This window comes from Neoarius graeffei, chromosome 21 (assembly GCF_027579695.1).
Source record: "Neoarius graeffei isolate fNeoGra1 chromosome 21, fNeoGra1.pri, whole genome shotgun sequence".
NCBI lineage: Eukaryota > Metazoa > Chordata > Actinopteri > Siluriformes > Ariidae > Neoarius > Neoarius graeffei.
In genome coordinates this window covers 50,870,748-50,886,478 of record NC_083589.1, presented here as the reverse complement: position 1 = coordinate 50,886,478, position 15,731 = coordinate 50,870,748, and the positions used below count along the sequence as shown (strand labels likewise).

The 15,731-nt window shown below is 42.7% G+C and overlaps 1 protein-coding gene across 1 annotated transcript in view; it reads right to left on the bottom strand.

Annotated features, from left to right (window-relative positions):
• Positions 1-3,378: 3,378 nt before the first annotated feature.
• sema3aa (sema domain, immunoglobulin domain (Ig), short basic domain, secreted, (semaphorin) 3Aa) overlaps positions 3,379-15,731 on the bottom strand; it is a 90,238-nt gene continuing 77,885 nt past the window's right edge. The window contains exons 15-17 of the mRNA XM_060903318.1: positions 8,449-8,516; positions 8,197-8,342; positions 3,379-6,233 (exon numbers count right to left, since the gene is read on the bottom strand). Of these exons, the coding sequence (XP_060759301.1) occupies positions 5,541-6,233; positions 8,197-8,342; positions 8,449-8,516 (907 nt within the window). The 3' untranslated portion in view covers positions 3,379-5,540. The remainder of the gene's footprint in view (positions 6,234-8,196; positions 8,343-8,448; positions 8,517-15,731) is intronic.

The window sequence follows — 15,731 nt, the reverse complement described above, 5'->3', positions numbered from 1 at the left end:
GTCATCCTTCCTTATTTATGGGGGGGCGGGGGGGGGGGGGGTCCAGATTCAATCAGTAAGGAGCTTAATATATGGCACATTGTAGTTATCATAGTTTATGGGTTGGGGGCAGCTAAGTCCCCAAGTCAGGGTGTCAGCTGTGAATCTGAATGAACTGAGTGAATTCAGGCATTGTTCATCTCCAAAAGGCCACCCCAAATCCACCAGAATGCAGGAAATCACATCAACCAAATCCAAATTTTCTGGGGGAGTACCCCCATACCCCCCGGCAACGTATTCCCACCCTCCCCCCAAAAAAAATCCTTCCCCAAAGAGGGGGACCTCCCTGAAATGAATTTTGTCAGGTTGGGATGTCTGCAGTCTGTGGGCTGCAGTTGGCTCTGGGGCCAGATTTTTGACACCGCATCACTAGATCAGTGCCTCCTTCTGTCTGAAACACAATTTAAATGTTCTAACTTGACCAAAATATCAGCATAATGGCACCAGTCATAACGGTTGGGGGTTCAGGGGCCACCTTAGGCCCATGAAAGCTCACGGGTTCTACATGCTCAGCTTAGAGATGAATTCTAGTGCATTTCCTGGCATTTGCAGGCCTCCCTGAAAGTCACGCTGTTTTGGTAATGTCAATGAGATATATATATATATTTTTTTTTTGCCAAAAGTTGCTGCGATTGTTTTTGATTGAAGACTTATTATAATTAATATTCAACTACATTAGTGACATATTTATGGAATAAGAATAAAACAACCAGTTGATGTTCACCAAGTGTCAGCTTTATTTTCAGCTTCAGCCATTCAATTACAACAAATGACTATCCAGATCTAACTCAGGGACCAACACGGATTACGTGCATGACACGTAAGTGCCTCTTAACACAGATGGCACTTTACCACAAACACAGCATAAGGAAGGAGGTAAACCGGACTCGCATGATCAGTGACAAATCTCCACACGGAAATACTCGGGCAGCTATGCACTGGGTGTTAATGTGGACGGGGAGTGGAGTATGTCCAAATGTAGAACATTCACATGGCAACATGCCGTCACTGTCGCGTTGGGATAACAAGGAAAAGTTAAACAAAAGAGCACATTTTCAAGATTGACAAGTTTCTTTATTAGTGTAGCGGCAACTTTTACAGCCGTGTCAGCAATATTGTGGGCGGAGCGGTAAGGAAACATTGCGTATCGACCCGATATGCTGAAAAAGCCTAGTTAGAACCCCGCAGCAGTAGGTGCCCTTGTCTGTTGTCACACTATTGCCAAGATGTTTTTTTTTAGGGGTAAATGGTTACAGTTTCTCTGTGGACCATTGCCAAAGACATGGGTCCAACTCACAAAGGGTGCAAGACCCACACCAGTTGGTTATACTGACTGCAAGTGCAGTTGCTTGTAGAAAAACAAGCAAAAAAAGACAGTACATGAACCAGATTGACTAGTGGGGTTCTTTACAAGATATTTTCTGATTCCAAAAAAAAAGATAAGCAGAATCTACTCCATTTTGGATTAAAGAAAAACTAAATGTCTTTTTGAAATAACTGCTCTTCCAAATGTTATGCGAGTGGCAAACAAACATGATTCCAATGGATGTGGAACACAGATGGTTTCTTTATATCAGAGGAATGACGTACTACTTCAAGGTTCTTACCTTTTAGCACCCAGGGTGTTCAAAAAGTTACCTGACTCTTTTGATGACTGTTATGTTCATTGGCAGACCGCGAGTTGGTTAGTCTGTCCACCTCTTGCCTGGGAGACTGTGAGTTCTACTCACAGTCAGGTCATACCAAAGACCTTCATAAAAATGGTACCTAATACCATCTGGCAAGGCACGCTGCAATACAGATGTGAGTGGGGAAGTCAAACTCTTGCGGTTACCAGAGGACTATCTCCCCCACTGTAACCCTAGCTGTATAGGCAAGAGGTCGAGGGCTATCGAAATGGAGATTGGCGCTGCACCCATACACCTTAAAGAGTTGGTTAGTGCTGGGACAAGAGACTGCCTGGGAAGACCAGATTCTGGTGTGTGAGGGACTTTGATCGAAATTTTTTGCAACGTTGTTGGCCACTCATGAGGCGGAGACACACCAAAAAACAACTCGCGAAGCTCAGAGAACATTTGCCTTGCATCACACGATTGATGGCGATGCTACCAATTTTTCCATCGCCAAGTATTCGCAAACCCATCGCGAGCTGTAGTGTGACCAGGGCCTAAGAAACGTAGGAATGTAGAAAAATTACAGAGCAACATATAATGATAGAGGAAATATTTATTTAGACAACCGAAAACATGCCAGAAACACACAGTGACAGATATAAGAGCTCCTGTCTCCCTTAGATTCCTCATCTCTACCAGACAAAACATGTCTAGAAACAAGAAACACTGGGAGAACTCTGTATTGCATTGAAACGTCATACAGTTCCAGGGGTATTTGTACAAAAGATTACAGCTTTGTAATGCACAAAAAGGGGGCGTGTATTTTATTGTCTTATTAAAATGAAAAAAAAATTATATATATATATATATATATATATATATATATATATATATATAGTATATAGTCTCACATCTTTTATATTCATGGAAAGGACGTTTTCACACACAAAACACTGACAGTAAAGGAGATACACTAGGGTTCGAATGCACATGCGGTTCGTACTCAGTGGCTGTCAGTCAAATGTTTAGCCTACACATTTCTACAGGAGTCTCACATCTAATGGCATTCTTATAAATTGTTCATAGCTCCATAATATTTTGCAATTTCATGAATGAGACATTCAGACAAATACAGAAATATAGACAGATTAATTTTGGAGGCATTACAGAGAAAATGTGAAGAGTAAAGAGAGACAGAGGTCAGTGACAGAAAAAAAATTATATTTAAAAATCAAAGTAAATTTTTGCATGTTTCTGGGTTCGTCGAAGTAATGTGTTGACAATATGTTCAACTAAAAAAAAAAGAAAAAAAAAGGCAAGGATTATTGGTCCATCCATGTGCTTTGTTATATTTCAGTCACTTTTGTTTACATTTGAGCTCAAACATTACAATATCAAAAATAACTGTAACCCTTTAAAAATCAGCAATAAATAGTCATGTGGTGTCTGACTGTATATATTTACACTTTCAGCCTAAGCTACAACATAGACTGCAAGAGCACATTTATATGAGGCATAAAAATAACTTAAAAAATAAATTTTTTTTGATAATGTAGCGATAACCAAACATAGCACCTTCGATGCAACAGTTGGCACAAGACATTTGTTTTATTTGAAACGAAATTAAAAAGTCGAATGTTTAAAGGAGAACTGAAGGCAAATTTTTTATTATCAAAATTCTATTTATCTCATTTTATTAAATATCGGAATGCATTTTTGATCGCTATTTTGTCGCTGCTATAGCAAGTTATGAGTGTTTGAAATATGCTATGTAATATATCAGTCCGTATGTCAAAGCAGCGGAAATCAAATGGCCCTTTTCCACTACCCTTTTTCAGCTCACTTCAGCTCGCTTCAGCTCATTTCAGCCCGACACGGCTCGCGTTTCGACTATCTAAGAACAGCACGACTCAGCTCGCTTCAGCCCTGCTCAGCCCCCAAAACTCGCACGGTTTTGGAGTGGGGCTGAAGTGAGCTAAACCGAGCTGAGTGAGGCTGGGGGCGTGAGGAGACACTCCCCTGTGCACTGATTGGTGAGGAGGAGTGTCCACACACGCCCCGCGAGCACGCTGGGATCTGTAAACACCGTAAACCCGGAAGAAGGAGAATTACGAATTACGAGAATTATGAAGCCTTATGCGCCTCGCCTCATCTATACGCTCTTGCCAGTATCTGTTGGCGTTGTCGGTGACAACAAGCCACAGCACCAAGACCAGCAACACTAACGACTCCATGTCCTCCATGTTTATTGTTTACTATCCGGGTCGTGAGACTACCGCTTAAAAGATCACTGATGTCACTGTTTGCGCCGCCTAACGACATCACCTGACGTCCACCCACTTTCGCTAACTCCACCCAATGTGTCCACCCACTTCCAGCCAGCACGGTTCAGCGCGGTTGTAGTCGAAATGCAACTCCAACAGCCCCGCTCAGCTCGACTCAGCACGGCACGGCTCAGCCCGACTCAGCCGCGTTGGTAGTGGAAAAGCGGCATTAGTGACCAACATCTGTCAACATTGTCAAAAGACGCGCGCGCCCTCCTTCGAATGCTGACGTAATCAAGCCGGAAGTTTTATTTGTTTTGATAGCAATCAGGAAAGTTTGAAAAAAGTCGGCAGTAATCGTCATTTAAACTCATTTTTGTGCAATATTTCATTTGGAAAACAGTTTTCAAAATGGCGGCACTGACACCTGGCTGACACGTCACGTTTCGAAGTCTCGCACAAGTCTCGTGAAGATCGCGCGGATAAGCGACGCCTGCCATGGACCAAACGAACTAAATTCAACATGGCTAAAAATCAAATAAGCCGATAAGTATAATATTTAATTGCAGTTAGTTGCCAATATAAGGTTACTAAAACCGAAAACATAACGAAATAACACATTAGTTAAGAAATAAAGCAAGTTTAAAAATAACTTCAGTTCTCCTTTAAGACCCCCTGTGGTTAGAAACTCTGTGTTTAATAGATTTGTTATGCAACTTAATTCGAAAAAAAAAAAACAAAAACAAAAAACCAATAAACAAAAAAAACAAGATTTTTTATTCAATTAAATATCATGCAGAACATATTTGAATTCTGGACTTAAGGGCAAATCATTTCCACAAGTTTTGACTTCTTAGTCCATTTGGGCGGTGAGTCGTTTATTATGAATACACAACAAATAATTAGACGAACATTTAAGTCAAAGGGTTACAAGGGTCAGACGGGCTGTTAGCAACACATGCCTATGTTTTGGCCAACCACGTCTTGTATGCATGGATACCCAGTTATTTTTCTATACAGTGTCCGCTATAGTTCCTCCTATAACACTGTCATTATGAATCAGAGCGACGAGACTCCAGTTCTCATAGTATTTTTATTTTATTTTTTATTTTTTTAGAATTATCTTGTTGGCTGAAAGGCAGTCCACATTGTCTGTTCCAGATCCATGGTTGTAGAACAGGTACAATCCTCCAGGAAGAATTTGAGTAAATAGTCAACGTTCTGGTTTTATTCCTGGATAAACCATCTTGGTTTCCATGGAAGTGTTTTTTGACCACTTCGCAACAGATGTTTCCGCAGAGGAAGCAGTCTTGGAAATGGCAAATCCCCCTCTCTTAGTCCAGGAGTAATGAGTCGTAGGGGATTCACACACTCTAGAAATGTTTCTATGTACAGGAAGGTGTATCAGTTCACAACTATACACATTACCGATAAATGTTTTCGTCACTGTAATTGTGCTTCCTCTGGTAAAGCAGTGACAAACTTCTCCAACTAGTACAAATCTTTGTGCTTTTGTTTAAATGTTTGCAACAGACACATGTACGAGGGCTGCTGAACTGATGTCAGCATGAGTGAATGGATGGGTGTGTGTGTGTGGGTGTGTGTGTGTATGTGTGTGTTTGCTTCACACACTACGAGGAGGTCTCTGTTGCTCGTGGGTGCGCCGGTTGCGTCCCCTCTTATTCTCCTGGAGCTGTTTCCACTTGGCCGTGCTGGCTGGCGTTCTTCGGGCTGATGAGTTGCCTCTTTTTCCCTGACTCTGGTTCTGGGTTGCCTGAGCACTTGGGACTTTCGAACTGGTGCTTGGACTCGGCTTGGGGCTCTGGCTATCCATGCTGGTGGTCCCGCGCATGCCTTGGCTTCTCTGTATTTTGGGCAGAATTGGAACATGTGTTGCTTTTGGGCCATCATTCTGAATTTGGGTTGAAGTCTGTAAATTCTGGCTGCTCTTCTGAGCCTGTGCCTGAGCGAGCCCGAGCCCTGCTTTTGGAGCTTTCTTGCCACGTTGTTTGCGCTCCTTTTTCCAGACGTGCTCGCAGAACTCATCGACACTGTTGAGATCCGGGTGCTCCAGTAGACTTAGGAAGTCTCGGTACCAAATCTTTTGTTTGGCAGGCGAGTCGCGATCGGCAGCACTGGTCCGCAGGAGCAGTTCCCCGACACGTTGAGACGGGATGATCTGCAGAGTGAGGCGCAGGAGTGGCTGGACGAAGCCGTGCTCCACAGCATGGCAGTGATACACGCCGCTGTCAGCTTGTGTCAGGCTGCGGATCAACAAGCCACGCTCGGTGTGACTCACTCTCTCATCCAACTTAATCTGAAACAGATAGATGAAACATAAATTTCCGAAGTTCATAAAATAAAAAAAGAAACATTGTTGTTTCTAGTTTCCTCTTTACACTGATCTATAAGTGTTGTATATTTAACAGTTATTCCATGAAATCGAGTCGTACAGGAGCTGATCACTGATGAGGCACATAGCACTGAGTCGGCTATAAGCCATGTACGACGAGATTGAGTGGAATAATTTTTATTCTATCCACATTCACTGGATTTTGAGAAACAGAGCATTTTTACTTTTTTGCAAATTCGTAAATAAAAACTTTAAACAAAACGTCAGAAAAAATAATTTCCACATAGAGTGTAAACAAACTGGTGAAATGACAGTAGCAATTTGTGAAAAATGCTATAATAATAATAATAATAATAATTCTGGTGGCACGGTGGTGTAGTGGTTAGCGCTGTCGCCTCACAGCAAGAAGGTCCGGGTTCGAGCCCCGTGGCCGGCGAGGGCCTTTCTGTGTGGAGTTTGCATGTTCTCCCCGTGTCCGCGTGGGTTTCCTCCGGGTGCTCCGGTTTCCTCCACAGTCCAAAGACATGCAGGTTAGGTTAACTGGTGACTCTAAATTGACCGTAGGTGTGAATGTGAGTGTGAATGGTTGTCTGTGTCTATGTGTCAGCCCTGTGATGACCTGGCGACTTGTCCAGGATGTACCCTGCCTTTCGCCCGTAGTCAGCTGGGATAGGCTCCAGCTTGCCTGCGACCCTGTAGAAGGATAAAGCGGCTAGAGATGATGAGATGAGATAATAATTCTTGAAAGATTAAAATTAACAAAAAGATACATTCTTACCATCAAATACTTTCATTCCATATTTTGTTGCTTTTTTGTATTGTTTTGGGGTTTTGTTTTCGAGTAGAGTTTTTATTTCGTCCTCAGTTGGTTCAGCAACATGCTCAGCCATTTTGTTTTTCTCTACTCATGGTATATGAGCTGATATCCTAGTAGTAGAGTAGCCAATCAGAGCACGCGATTGCTCATATCCAGTGAATGTGGATAGAATAATTAACAATTATTTGCCCAAGGCGAGGTGAATATTGCTGAATAATAACCGAGACTAAGTCAGGGATATTCACTGAGCCTCATCTCATCTCATTATCTCTAGCCGCTTTATCCTTCTACAGGGTCGCAGGCAAGCTGGAGCCTATCCCAGCTGACTACGGGCGAAAGGCGGGGTACACCCTGGACAAGTCGCCAGGTCATCACAGGGCTGACACATAGACACAGACAACCATTCACACTCACATTCACACCTACGGTCAATTTAGAGTCACCAGTTAACCTAACCTGCATGTCTTTGGACTGTGGGGGAAACCGGAGCACCTGGAGGAAACCCACGTGGACACGGGGAGAACATGCAAACTCCACACAGAAAGGCCCTTGCCGGCCACGGGGTTCAAACCCAGGACCTTCTTGCTGTGAGGCGACAGCGCTAACCACTACACCACCGTGCCGCCTTCACTGAGCCTGAGGCAGATAATTGTTTTAGTGTAAATAAACAGGTGATTTGAAAAAAAAGCAGGCCATTCTGTGGCTGGAGAGTTATTTAATTTGAGGTGATTCCTGAGCAAATAATGTGCACGAAATCGCTCACTTCGCACACTCACGTCCTCCATTTTTCTCTCCTGTTTCAAATTTGTATCCCACAATGCCTTGCACGAATGGGGAAAGCCCACCACATGATGCATGACGTAGTATCTTGTATTGCATCACGGTGAGGCAAGAAATAATAGTGGAGACTTTAGGGCCACATGGCCCTAAATTCATTAATTGTTCAATTGAAAAAAAACAAAGCAAATAAAATTGGAAGCCTGTGATTCGAATTCAGTAGCTTTCGGTCCACTAAACAAAAATAATTTCGTGTTGAAAAATCTGAAAGGCAGTCGACAACATTGTACGGTACATATTTAGACCATCTGCAAATGTGTGTGTATGTGTTACCTCAAGCTTTTGCTCATCATTGGGCTTCTGTAGCTGCCAGTAGATGAGAGCTCTCTGAGATTTAGAGCTGCACTCCAGGAACATACTGCTATTCTCCACCCCGTATACATTCCTCTCTTCTACACTGCTGTGGCCCTCCAGATCATCTACAACAAACAGATGTGCATTCAGACACCTGTGGTCCATTTTCTTTTGATTTTTTTTCTTTTTTTTTTTGTGTGTGTGTACTTCATGATGTGTGTGAATGATTACCATTGTGTTGCAGATCAGAGCACTGGGACAGAGGATCTCCATTTCTGATGTCTTGACGCCTTGTTCTCCTACAGAACAACATGATTTATGTAATTCAAGACATTAATCTCCTTCTAACTATTAAAGCTTACTCACTACATACATATCTATTCTATTAGTTTCACTGTAATTACTGAGTCATTTATAGTAGTTACTAAATAACCAAATTGCAAGTTGGCACTCAATGGCGCATGCTGTTATAGGAAAATAATCAATGATGGGGTGGTTCTTAGACTACAACAATTTGGCAATAATGGTAATAATTATTAATAAATAATATCTAATAAATCATTTTTTTTCCGTTTCCGGTTGAGAGTACGTCATGCGCGTTCTGGCTGCCGCTTCTCACTGGAGCTTTTTTGTTTTATTTTATTTCTTTTTCTATTTTTTTTTCTGTGTTTGTGTAGTTTGATGTTTGTTTGAGTGTTTTGTCCGCCGGTTGTGGTGTAGCTCCGGACCCAGTTTTGGCCGTCGGTTCCCTCCAGGCCTTGGTTCGCCGTGGGTGATGCCTGTGCTCCCAGCTATGGACTGCAGTGAGCTCGTTGCTCATTTTACATCGTGGTTGTCCAGCGCTCTGGGCTTAAACGCTTGGTGTGATGTTCCGAGCGATGTTGCTTGGTGGTGTCGCGGCGGCTGTGCAGGCGGTTTGGGACACACCAGCGCTTTGCGTGGCAGAGCTTCTCTGCTCGCTTTGTGGATCCACGGCGTGGTGTTCTGAGCGATGTTGCTGATGGTGTCGCGGCGGCGGTGCTGGAGATGGGAGATGTGGGACTTGTTTTCGTGCGCCTTTTGGTGGGACTGTGGCTGCTACACCATGGGAATTACATCCTGACCCCTACTTGGTGGACTTTTTACTTTTTATTATTTATTTATTTTTTTCTTATTATATTTTTTATTTTTTTTTCTTTGTCTACTATTGTAAAGCGTCCTTGGGTTTCTTGAAAGGCACTATATACATTTAACTTATTATTATTATTATTATTATTATTATTAATAATTAAGCCTAGGTCACAACCGGACGTATGATTTTTTGGCCGTGCGATTTTTGGCGTTTCCCAAATCGCTGCGTTTTTTTTGTTCGTGGAGAAAGACGCACGTTGGCCGTAAGTTTGTCTTGCAACCTGAAAAAAACATAAGCGCCCGTAGAGTTTGTTTGACATGAAAAAGAACCTCTGCGGCCGGTCTGCGGCCAGTCTACGGCTCGAAAATCAGCACGTCACAGGCGCGCCCTCCGCACGTTTCTTGCATTTTTTGCATGTAGACCGGCCGTAGGAGCACGTATGGCCGGTTGTGACCGAGGCATTAGCTGGCCATAAGGCCGATGAGCTGTTGCCATGGCGTAGCGTCCATCATCTCGCTGTCCATCGTCCACAATTCAGTTAAATTGTACGTATCTCTTCCATCGGTTCTCCACAAATTTCTGTTCCGATTGTTTTGTTTGAAAGAACTCATCACTCTGAACAAAACTTGGTGGTTGTTTTGTCAAATTTTTTGCTGACGAGCTACTAATTACACCAAATTAACAAATTTTCTAGGCCTCTCACTAGAATTGTATCTCCTCTCTAATTTCTCATCAGATTTCAGTTCTGATTGATGTTTTGGGTAGATCTTCCCTTGAGGAACAAAACTTGGTTGTTTGTTTGCTGATTTTCCTGTTGTAAACAATTTGTTTACAACTTTGATTATTTTCAGTTAAATCATATCTCCTCCCTCAGTTCTCAAACGATTTCAGTTCTGATTGTTTTACTTGAAAGAACTAGTCCTTTTGCACAATGCTTGGTCGTTGTATTGTCAAATGTTTGCTAATGAACTGCTAATCAGGTCACCTTAACGAGTTTTCGAACTTTTCACTAGAATTGTATCTCCTCTCGCAGTTCTCACCCGATTCCAGTTCTGATCGATGTTTTGGGTAGATCTTCCCTCGGGGAACAAAACTTGGTCGTTTGTTTGTTGATTTTTCTGTTGTAAACAATTTGTTTCCAGCTTTGTTTATTTTCAATTAAATCGTATCTTCTCCCTTGATTCTCGATGGATTTCAGTTCTGATTATTTCGTTTGAAAAAACACAACACTTGATTATTGTGTTGTCAATTTTTTACTAGCAAATTAGTCATTAGGTCAACTTAACACATTTTCTTCTGACTAGAATTGTATCTCCTCTCGTTTATCATGCGAATTCAGTTCTGATCGAGGTTTTGGGTCAATCTTCAGTTGGGTAACAAAATTTAGTCCTTTGTTGATTTTCCTGTTGTAAACAGTTTGTCGTGGAGGTTGGTCCTCTCACATTGTCACATTTCAGTTCTGTTTGATGTTTTGGTCGTCATGTTGTTTTAATGGCAGGCCAGATGAGATACTACATCCTTGACGTTCTGGTTTAGAAGTCCCAGCATTTTTCTGTCTACCTAGAAGACCCACATAGGGGCCATTTGGCCCGACCGCATTTCCCTAATACACTAATCACTCATTTTGTTATGGTAATGAGGCTGTTAGTGGCAGTGTGTGGGGTGAGGGGGTCACACTTCACACACTTCACACTTCAGTGGTGAAGTCATGTTGGCTACTTCTGTGTGAATGTGAGAATGAGGAATAAAAACACATTCTATTCTAAAATGTGAACATGTGAATGTCCCATGTGACCATAACGACTCATGTGACTGCAACCAGACAATTGTTTGATGGATAAATACCTCAGTGCACATGGACTATCGCTTCAGTTCCCTCAAGAATTTTGTGGTGAAAGAAGCTCCTCTCCAAGGAACGAAGATGCAGAGATTCAACATTCAACATGCATTGGAAATGATCCTGGATGGAGCAAACCCTTGCGACTCGGATGGAGAAGACATCAACCTTCAGGTGGATTCAGACTCACACTAACAGCCACATTTCCATAACAAAATGAGTGTCCACAGGAGGGACTTGGGGCCAACATTTCCATAACAAAATGAGTGTCCACAGGAGGGACTTGGGGCCAATTGGCCCTCTTGTGGGTTTTCTAGGTAAAAAGGCCAAATGGCCCCTCTCTGGGACTTCTACTGTTAAAGAATGATTCACCACAATTTTTAACCATTTACAGCCACAATTATTGTGAAATGTCCGCAAGACAAGTTAGCTCCTGCCATCCCTTCGTCAGGATACAGGATCATTTCATCCAATAGTTGACATTTCGTCCAATAGTTAAGACATTTCGTCCAAAGCCTTTTTCATATGCACTATCAATTATTTTATATTTCAGGTAATTGTTTGTTCGAAAAATGGAGAAATTCTCAACGGAATTTGACCAAAGCAAAACACATTTTTGCAGCGTGTAGGTTAACCACTCACCAAACGCAAATTGTGAAATCTAATGGCGAGTAAAGATCACCCCAGACTCGCCTTTCTCGGTGAGTGTGTTCAAAATGATGGGTTCCTACCTAGTATTCATGTAAAATCCAAGAAATATTCGACAAAAACTCCTTCCTCGCGCAGGACTCTCGGGTACTTCCATTATTAAGACTGGCTATAGACCCCTTCACAGTAAACGTCATTCATACGTAAGCGGAAATTGCGCGCGCAGCCTGGACCCAAAAAAGACTCAGAAATGCCTAGTTGTTGTGTTTGTGGGTGTCAGAATCGTAGCAGTGATGGGGTTAAAATGTTCAGAATTCCAGCAGGATCTCACCCATTCCAAAAAAAATCGCCGACGTCTATGACTACAAGCCATCAAACGTGTAGACTGGGATGAAAGCACTATCAAAAATGCGCGGGTTTGCAGCGCCCACTTCATCACAGGTAAGATCAGGCTATTTATTAAATCTTTCTTTTTTTATTCTTTCTAGTCTTCATTTATTGATGTAGCAAAATACTTTGGTAACGTTTGTCTGATTAGCTGGGTCATAGTTACATAATGTAATGAATATTGTTAGCATGTTAACTTAGGTCTCGCTTGACTCAAGCAGTCCAGATTTTGTGCCATCATTATTTGTGTATGCCGAAAATCACAATTTTAAAGCAAGGATGGAAAGGTAAAATTGTGTGCCCTCACTCTAAATGCCAACTTACGTTGACTGCTCTAACCTAGCTCCCGCCCCGTTCAGTTTCATTTCTGCTCTCTGCCTCTCGCTTTTTACGCAGCTCTGATTTCTCTTAGCTGCACTCTTTACATCATCATTCCTTTCATGCCATTACCTCCTGCAAATTGCTGTTTAGTGTTGGGATTTGCTGTTGTAGCTAAAGCCACATTGCCATCACATCACTGGCATATTTTGATTAAAACAAAATGAATATGAATGTCCCATTGTTAATCAAGTTGTACATGCCCGCACATAACATAATCATATGCGTCTAAAGACTTGTAGGCACGAAGTTTTTCGTGGGTGTACACTGAAGTCTTGTCAATAAGGTACGAGTATATATCTGGCCATTGTATACCAGGGAACTTACTAACATCGTCCGTCCACTCTTTAATTAAATGCAGATCCGGTAGGCGATGTCCACTTGTTAGAGTTAACTTATTTATGTAGCATTCTCGATCTTGTAACGACAATTGTTTGGCATAATCTGACGGCTCATAATGCCGGTCTATGGGCAGTGCCATTGTTTCTGGGTCCAGGCTGCGCGCGCATCCTGGCAACGGTCAGTTTGTTTACAAACATGCGAAGGGGTCTATATGATGAATTAAACGGCTTCACTGGACTCAAAGCTCGGACAGCAGCCTGTGATGGTAAGGGTCTACTTGTTTACGCCCCTTACACCACTCTTTTGTGTCGAAGCACTCATACTACGGCCCTCTTTTGCTTTACAAAAATTGTTTATTTCAATTTATTACGGAGAGACACAGTCATAAACCTGCTTAATGCACTCCCTTAAATGAATTATGGTTTGTTTATATCTCGATCTCATCGCACATATTGTCACCACATATAAAAAAATTGATAGCGTGTACGAATAAGGCTTCGGATGAAATGTCTCAACTATTGGACGAAATGGTCCATGGACGAAGTGTCCTGATCCCCTTCATCATCAACCTCTCTTTTTCTCTTTCTTGAAGTTAATAAGACACCCCCCCCAAAACCCTCGTTCACAGCTTGTCATGTAACTGAGAAACCGTGACCTGCTTTCCAATGTTGGAAAATGTCAAGTTACAGCTGTACCTTTGAAGGTTACAAAGCACTGATCCTGGAGACTGTTTAAACCTGATAAACAAACATCTTCACATAGATAGCATCTCTGTATGAACAGTTACACACATTATTTATTCAGACTATGCGAATTGTCTGCTATAAAAGTCTATAATTATTAGAATAAGTATATTAATATAAGCCTTACAGCTGGAATGTCTGTCAGAGCTGCTGTTATAGAAAATGAATCAGCACCTTCTGACCAATCAGAATTGACGATTCAGCAGCGCTATGATTAAAGGAGAACTGAAGTCATTTTTAAACTTGCTTTATTTCTTAATTAATTTGTTATTCAATTACGTTTTCGGTTTCAGTAACCTTATATCATGACTCGTATTGGCAACTAATTGCAATTAAATATTATACTTATCAGCTTGTTCGGTTTTTAGCCATGTTGAATTTAGTTTGTTTGGTCTATGGCAGGGTGGCACGGTGGTGTAGTGATTAGCGCTGTTGCCTCACAGCAAGAAGATCCGGGTTCGAGCCCCGTGGCCGGCGAGGGCCTTTCTGTGCGGAGTTTGCATGTTCTCCCCGTGTCCGCGTGGGTTTCCTCCGGGTGCTCCGGTTTCCCCCACAGTCCAAAGACATGCAGGTTAGGCTAACTGGTGACTCTAAATTGACCGTAGGTGTGAATGTGAGTGTGAATGGTTGTCTGTGTCTATGTGTCAGCCCTGTGATGACCTGGCGACTTGTCCAGGGTGTACCCCGCCTTTCGCCCGTAGTCAGCTGGGATAGGCTCCAGCTTGCCTGCGACCCTGTAGAACAGGATAAAGTGGCTAGAGATAATGAGATGAGATGAGATGGTCTATGGCAGGCGTCACTTATCCACACGACCTTCACGAGACTTCGAAACGTGAAGTGTCAGCGCCGCCATTTTGAAAACTGTTTTCCAAACGAATTAATGCACAAAAACGAGTTTAAACGATGATTACTGCTGACTTTTTTCAAACTTTCCGCTGAAACAATCGTATGCAGACCCAGCCAACAGAAGATCAATGGAAGTGCGGCGACTGCGGGCGTATTTGCACGTCTCGCATCAGCTTGGTCAGTCACCAAGAGACACATCAAAAGTAGACATCCATTTGCCCAAAGCTGAGGTCTGGCTTTTGGAGACAGCTCATGCCATAACTATTTGTAAAAACTTTCCTGATTGCTATCAAAACAAACAAAACTTCCGGCTTGATTACGTCAGCATTCGAAAGAGGGCGCGCGCATCTTTTGACAACGTTGGCAGATGTTGGTCACTTTGATTTCTGCTGTACATTTTACTTCCGTCCTACGATGTCTCGCACAGGTCTCAACGACTCTCGTTTATGGCCATTGCTTTGACATACGGACTGATATATTACATAGCATATTTCAAACACTGGTGGCACGGTGGTGTAGTGGTTAGCGCTGTCGCCTCACAGCAAGAAGGTCCGGGTTCGAGCCCCGTGGCCGGCGAGGGCCTTTCTGTGTGGAATTTGCATGTTCTCCCCGTGTCTGCGTGGGTTTCCTCCGGGTGCTCCGGTTTCCCCCACAGTCCAAAGACATGCAGGTTAGGTTAACTGGTGACTCTAAATTGACCGTAGGTGTGAATGTGAGTGTGAATGGTTGTCTATGTGTCAGCCCTGTGATGACCTGGCGACTTGTCCAGGGTGTACCCCGCCTTTCGCCCGTAGTCAGCTGGGATAGGCTCCAGCTTGCCTGCGACCCTGTAGAACAGGATAAAGCGGCTACAGATAATGAGATGAGATGAGATGAAATAGGATTTTGATGATAAAAAGAAAATTGCCTTCAGTTCTCCTTTAATACACAGGCTCCAGTTCATGGATTACGTTTTCCAGTTTTGATAAACAGACCACCCAATGCCACTAGAGCGCACTGTTGCTCTAATCTAAGAAACTAACTTTAGCAATGTGCATTATTTCTCAGCCAGGGGAACAAAAGACCCTGGCACACACAGAATGCTGGAAAGCCAGTTGGTGCACACAGAAAAATGACTCATGGCTGGGAGACTTTCCACTGATTCATTATGGACCTCCATACTGCAGTCCCTTCTGATGTCCACTTAAAATGGGAGCCTGCAATCCTGGACACCTCTCTCAGT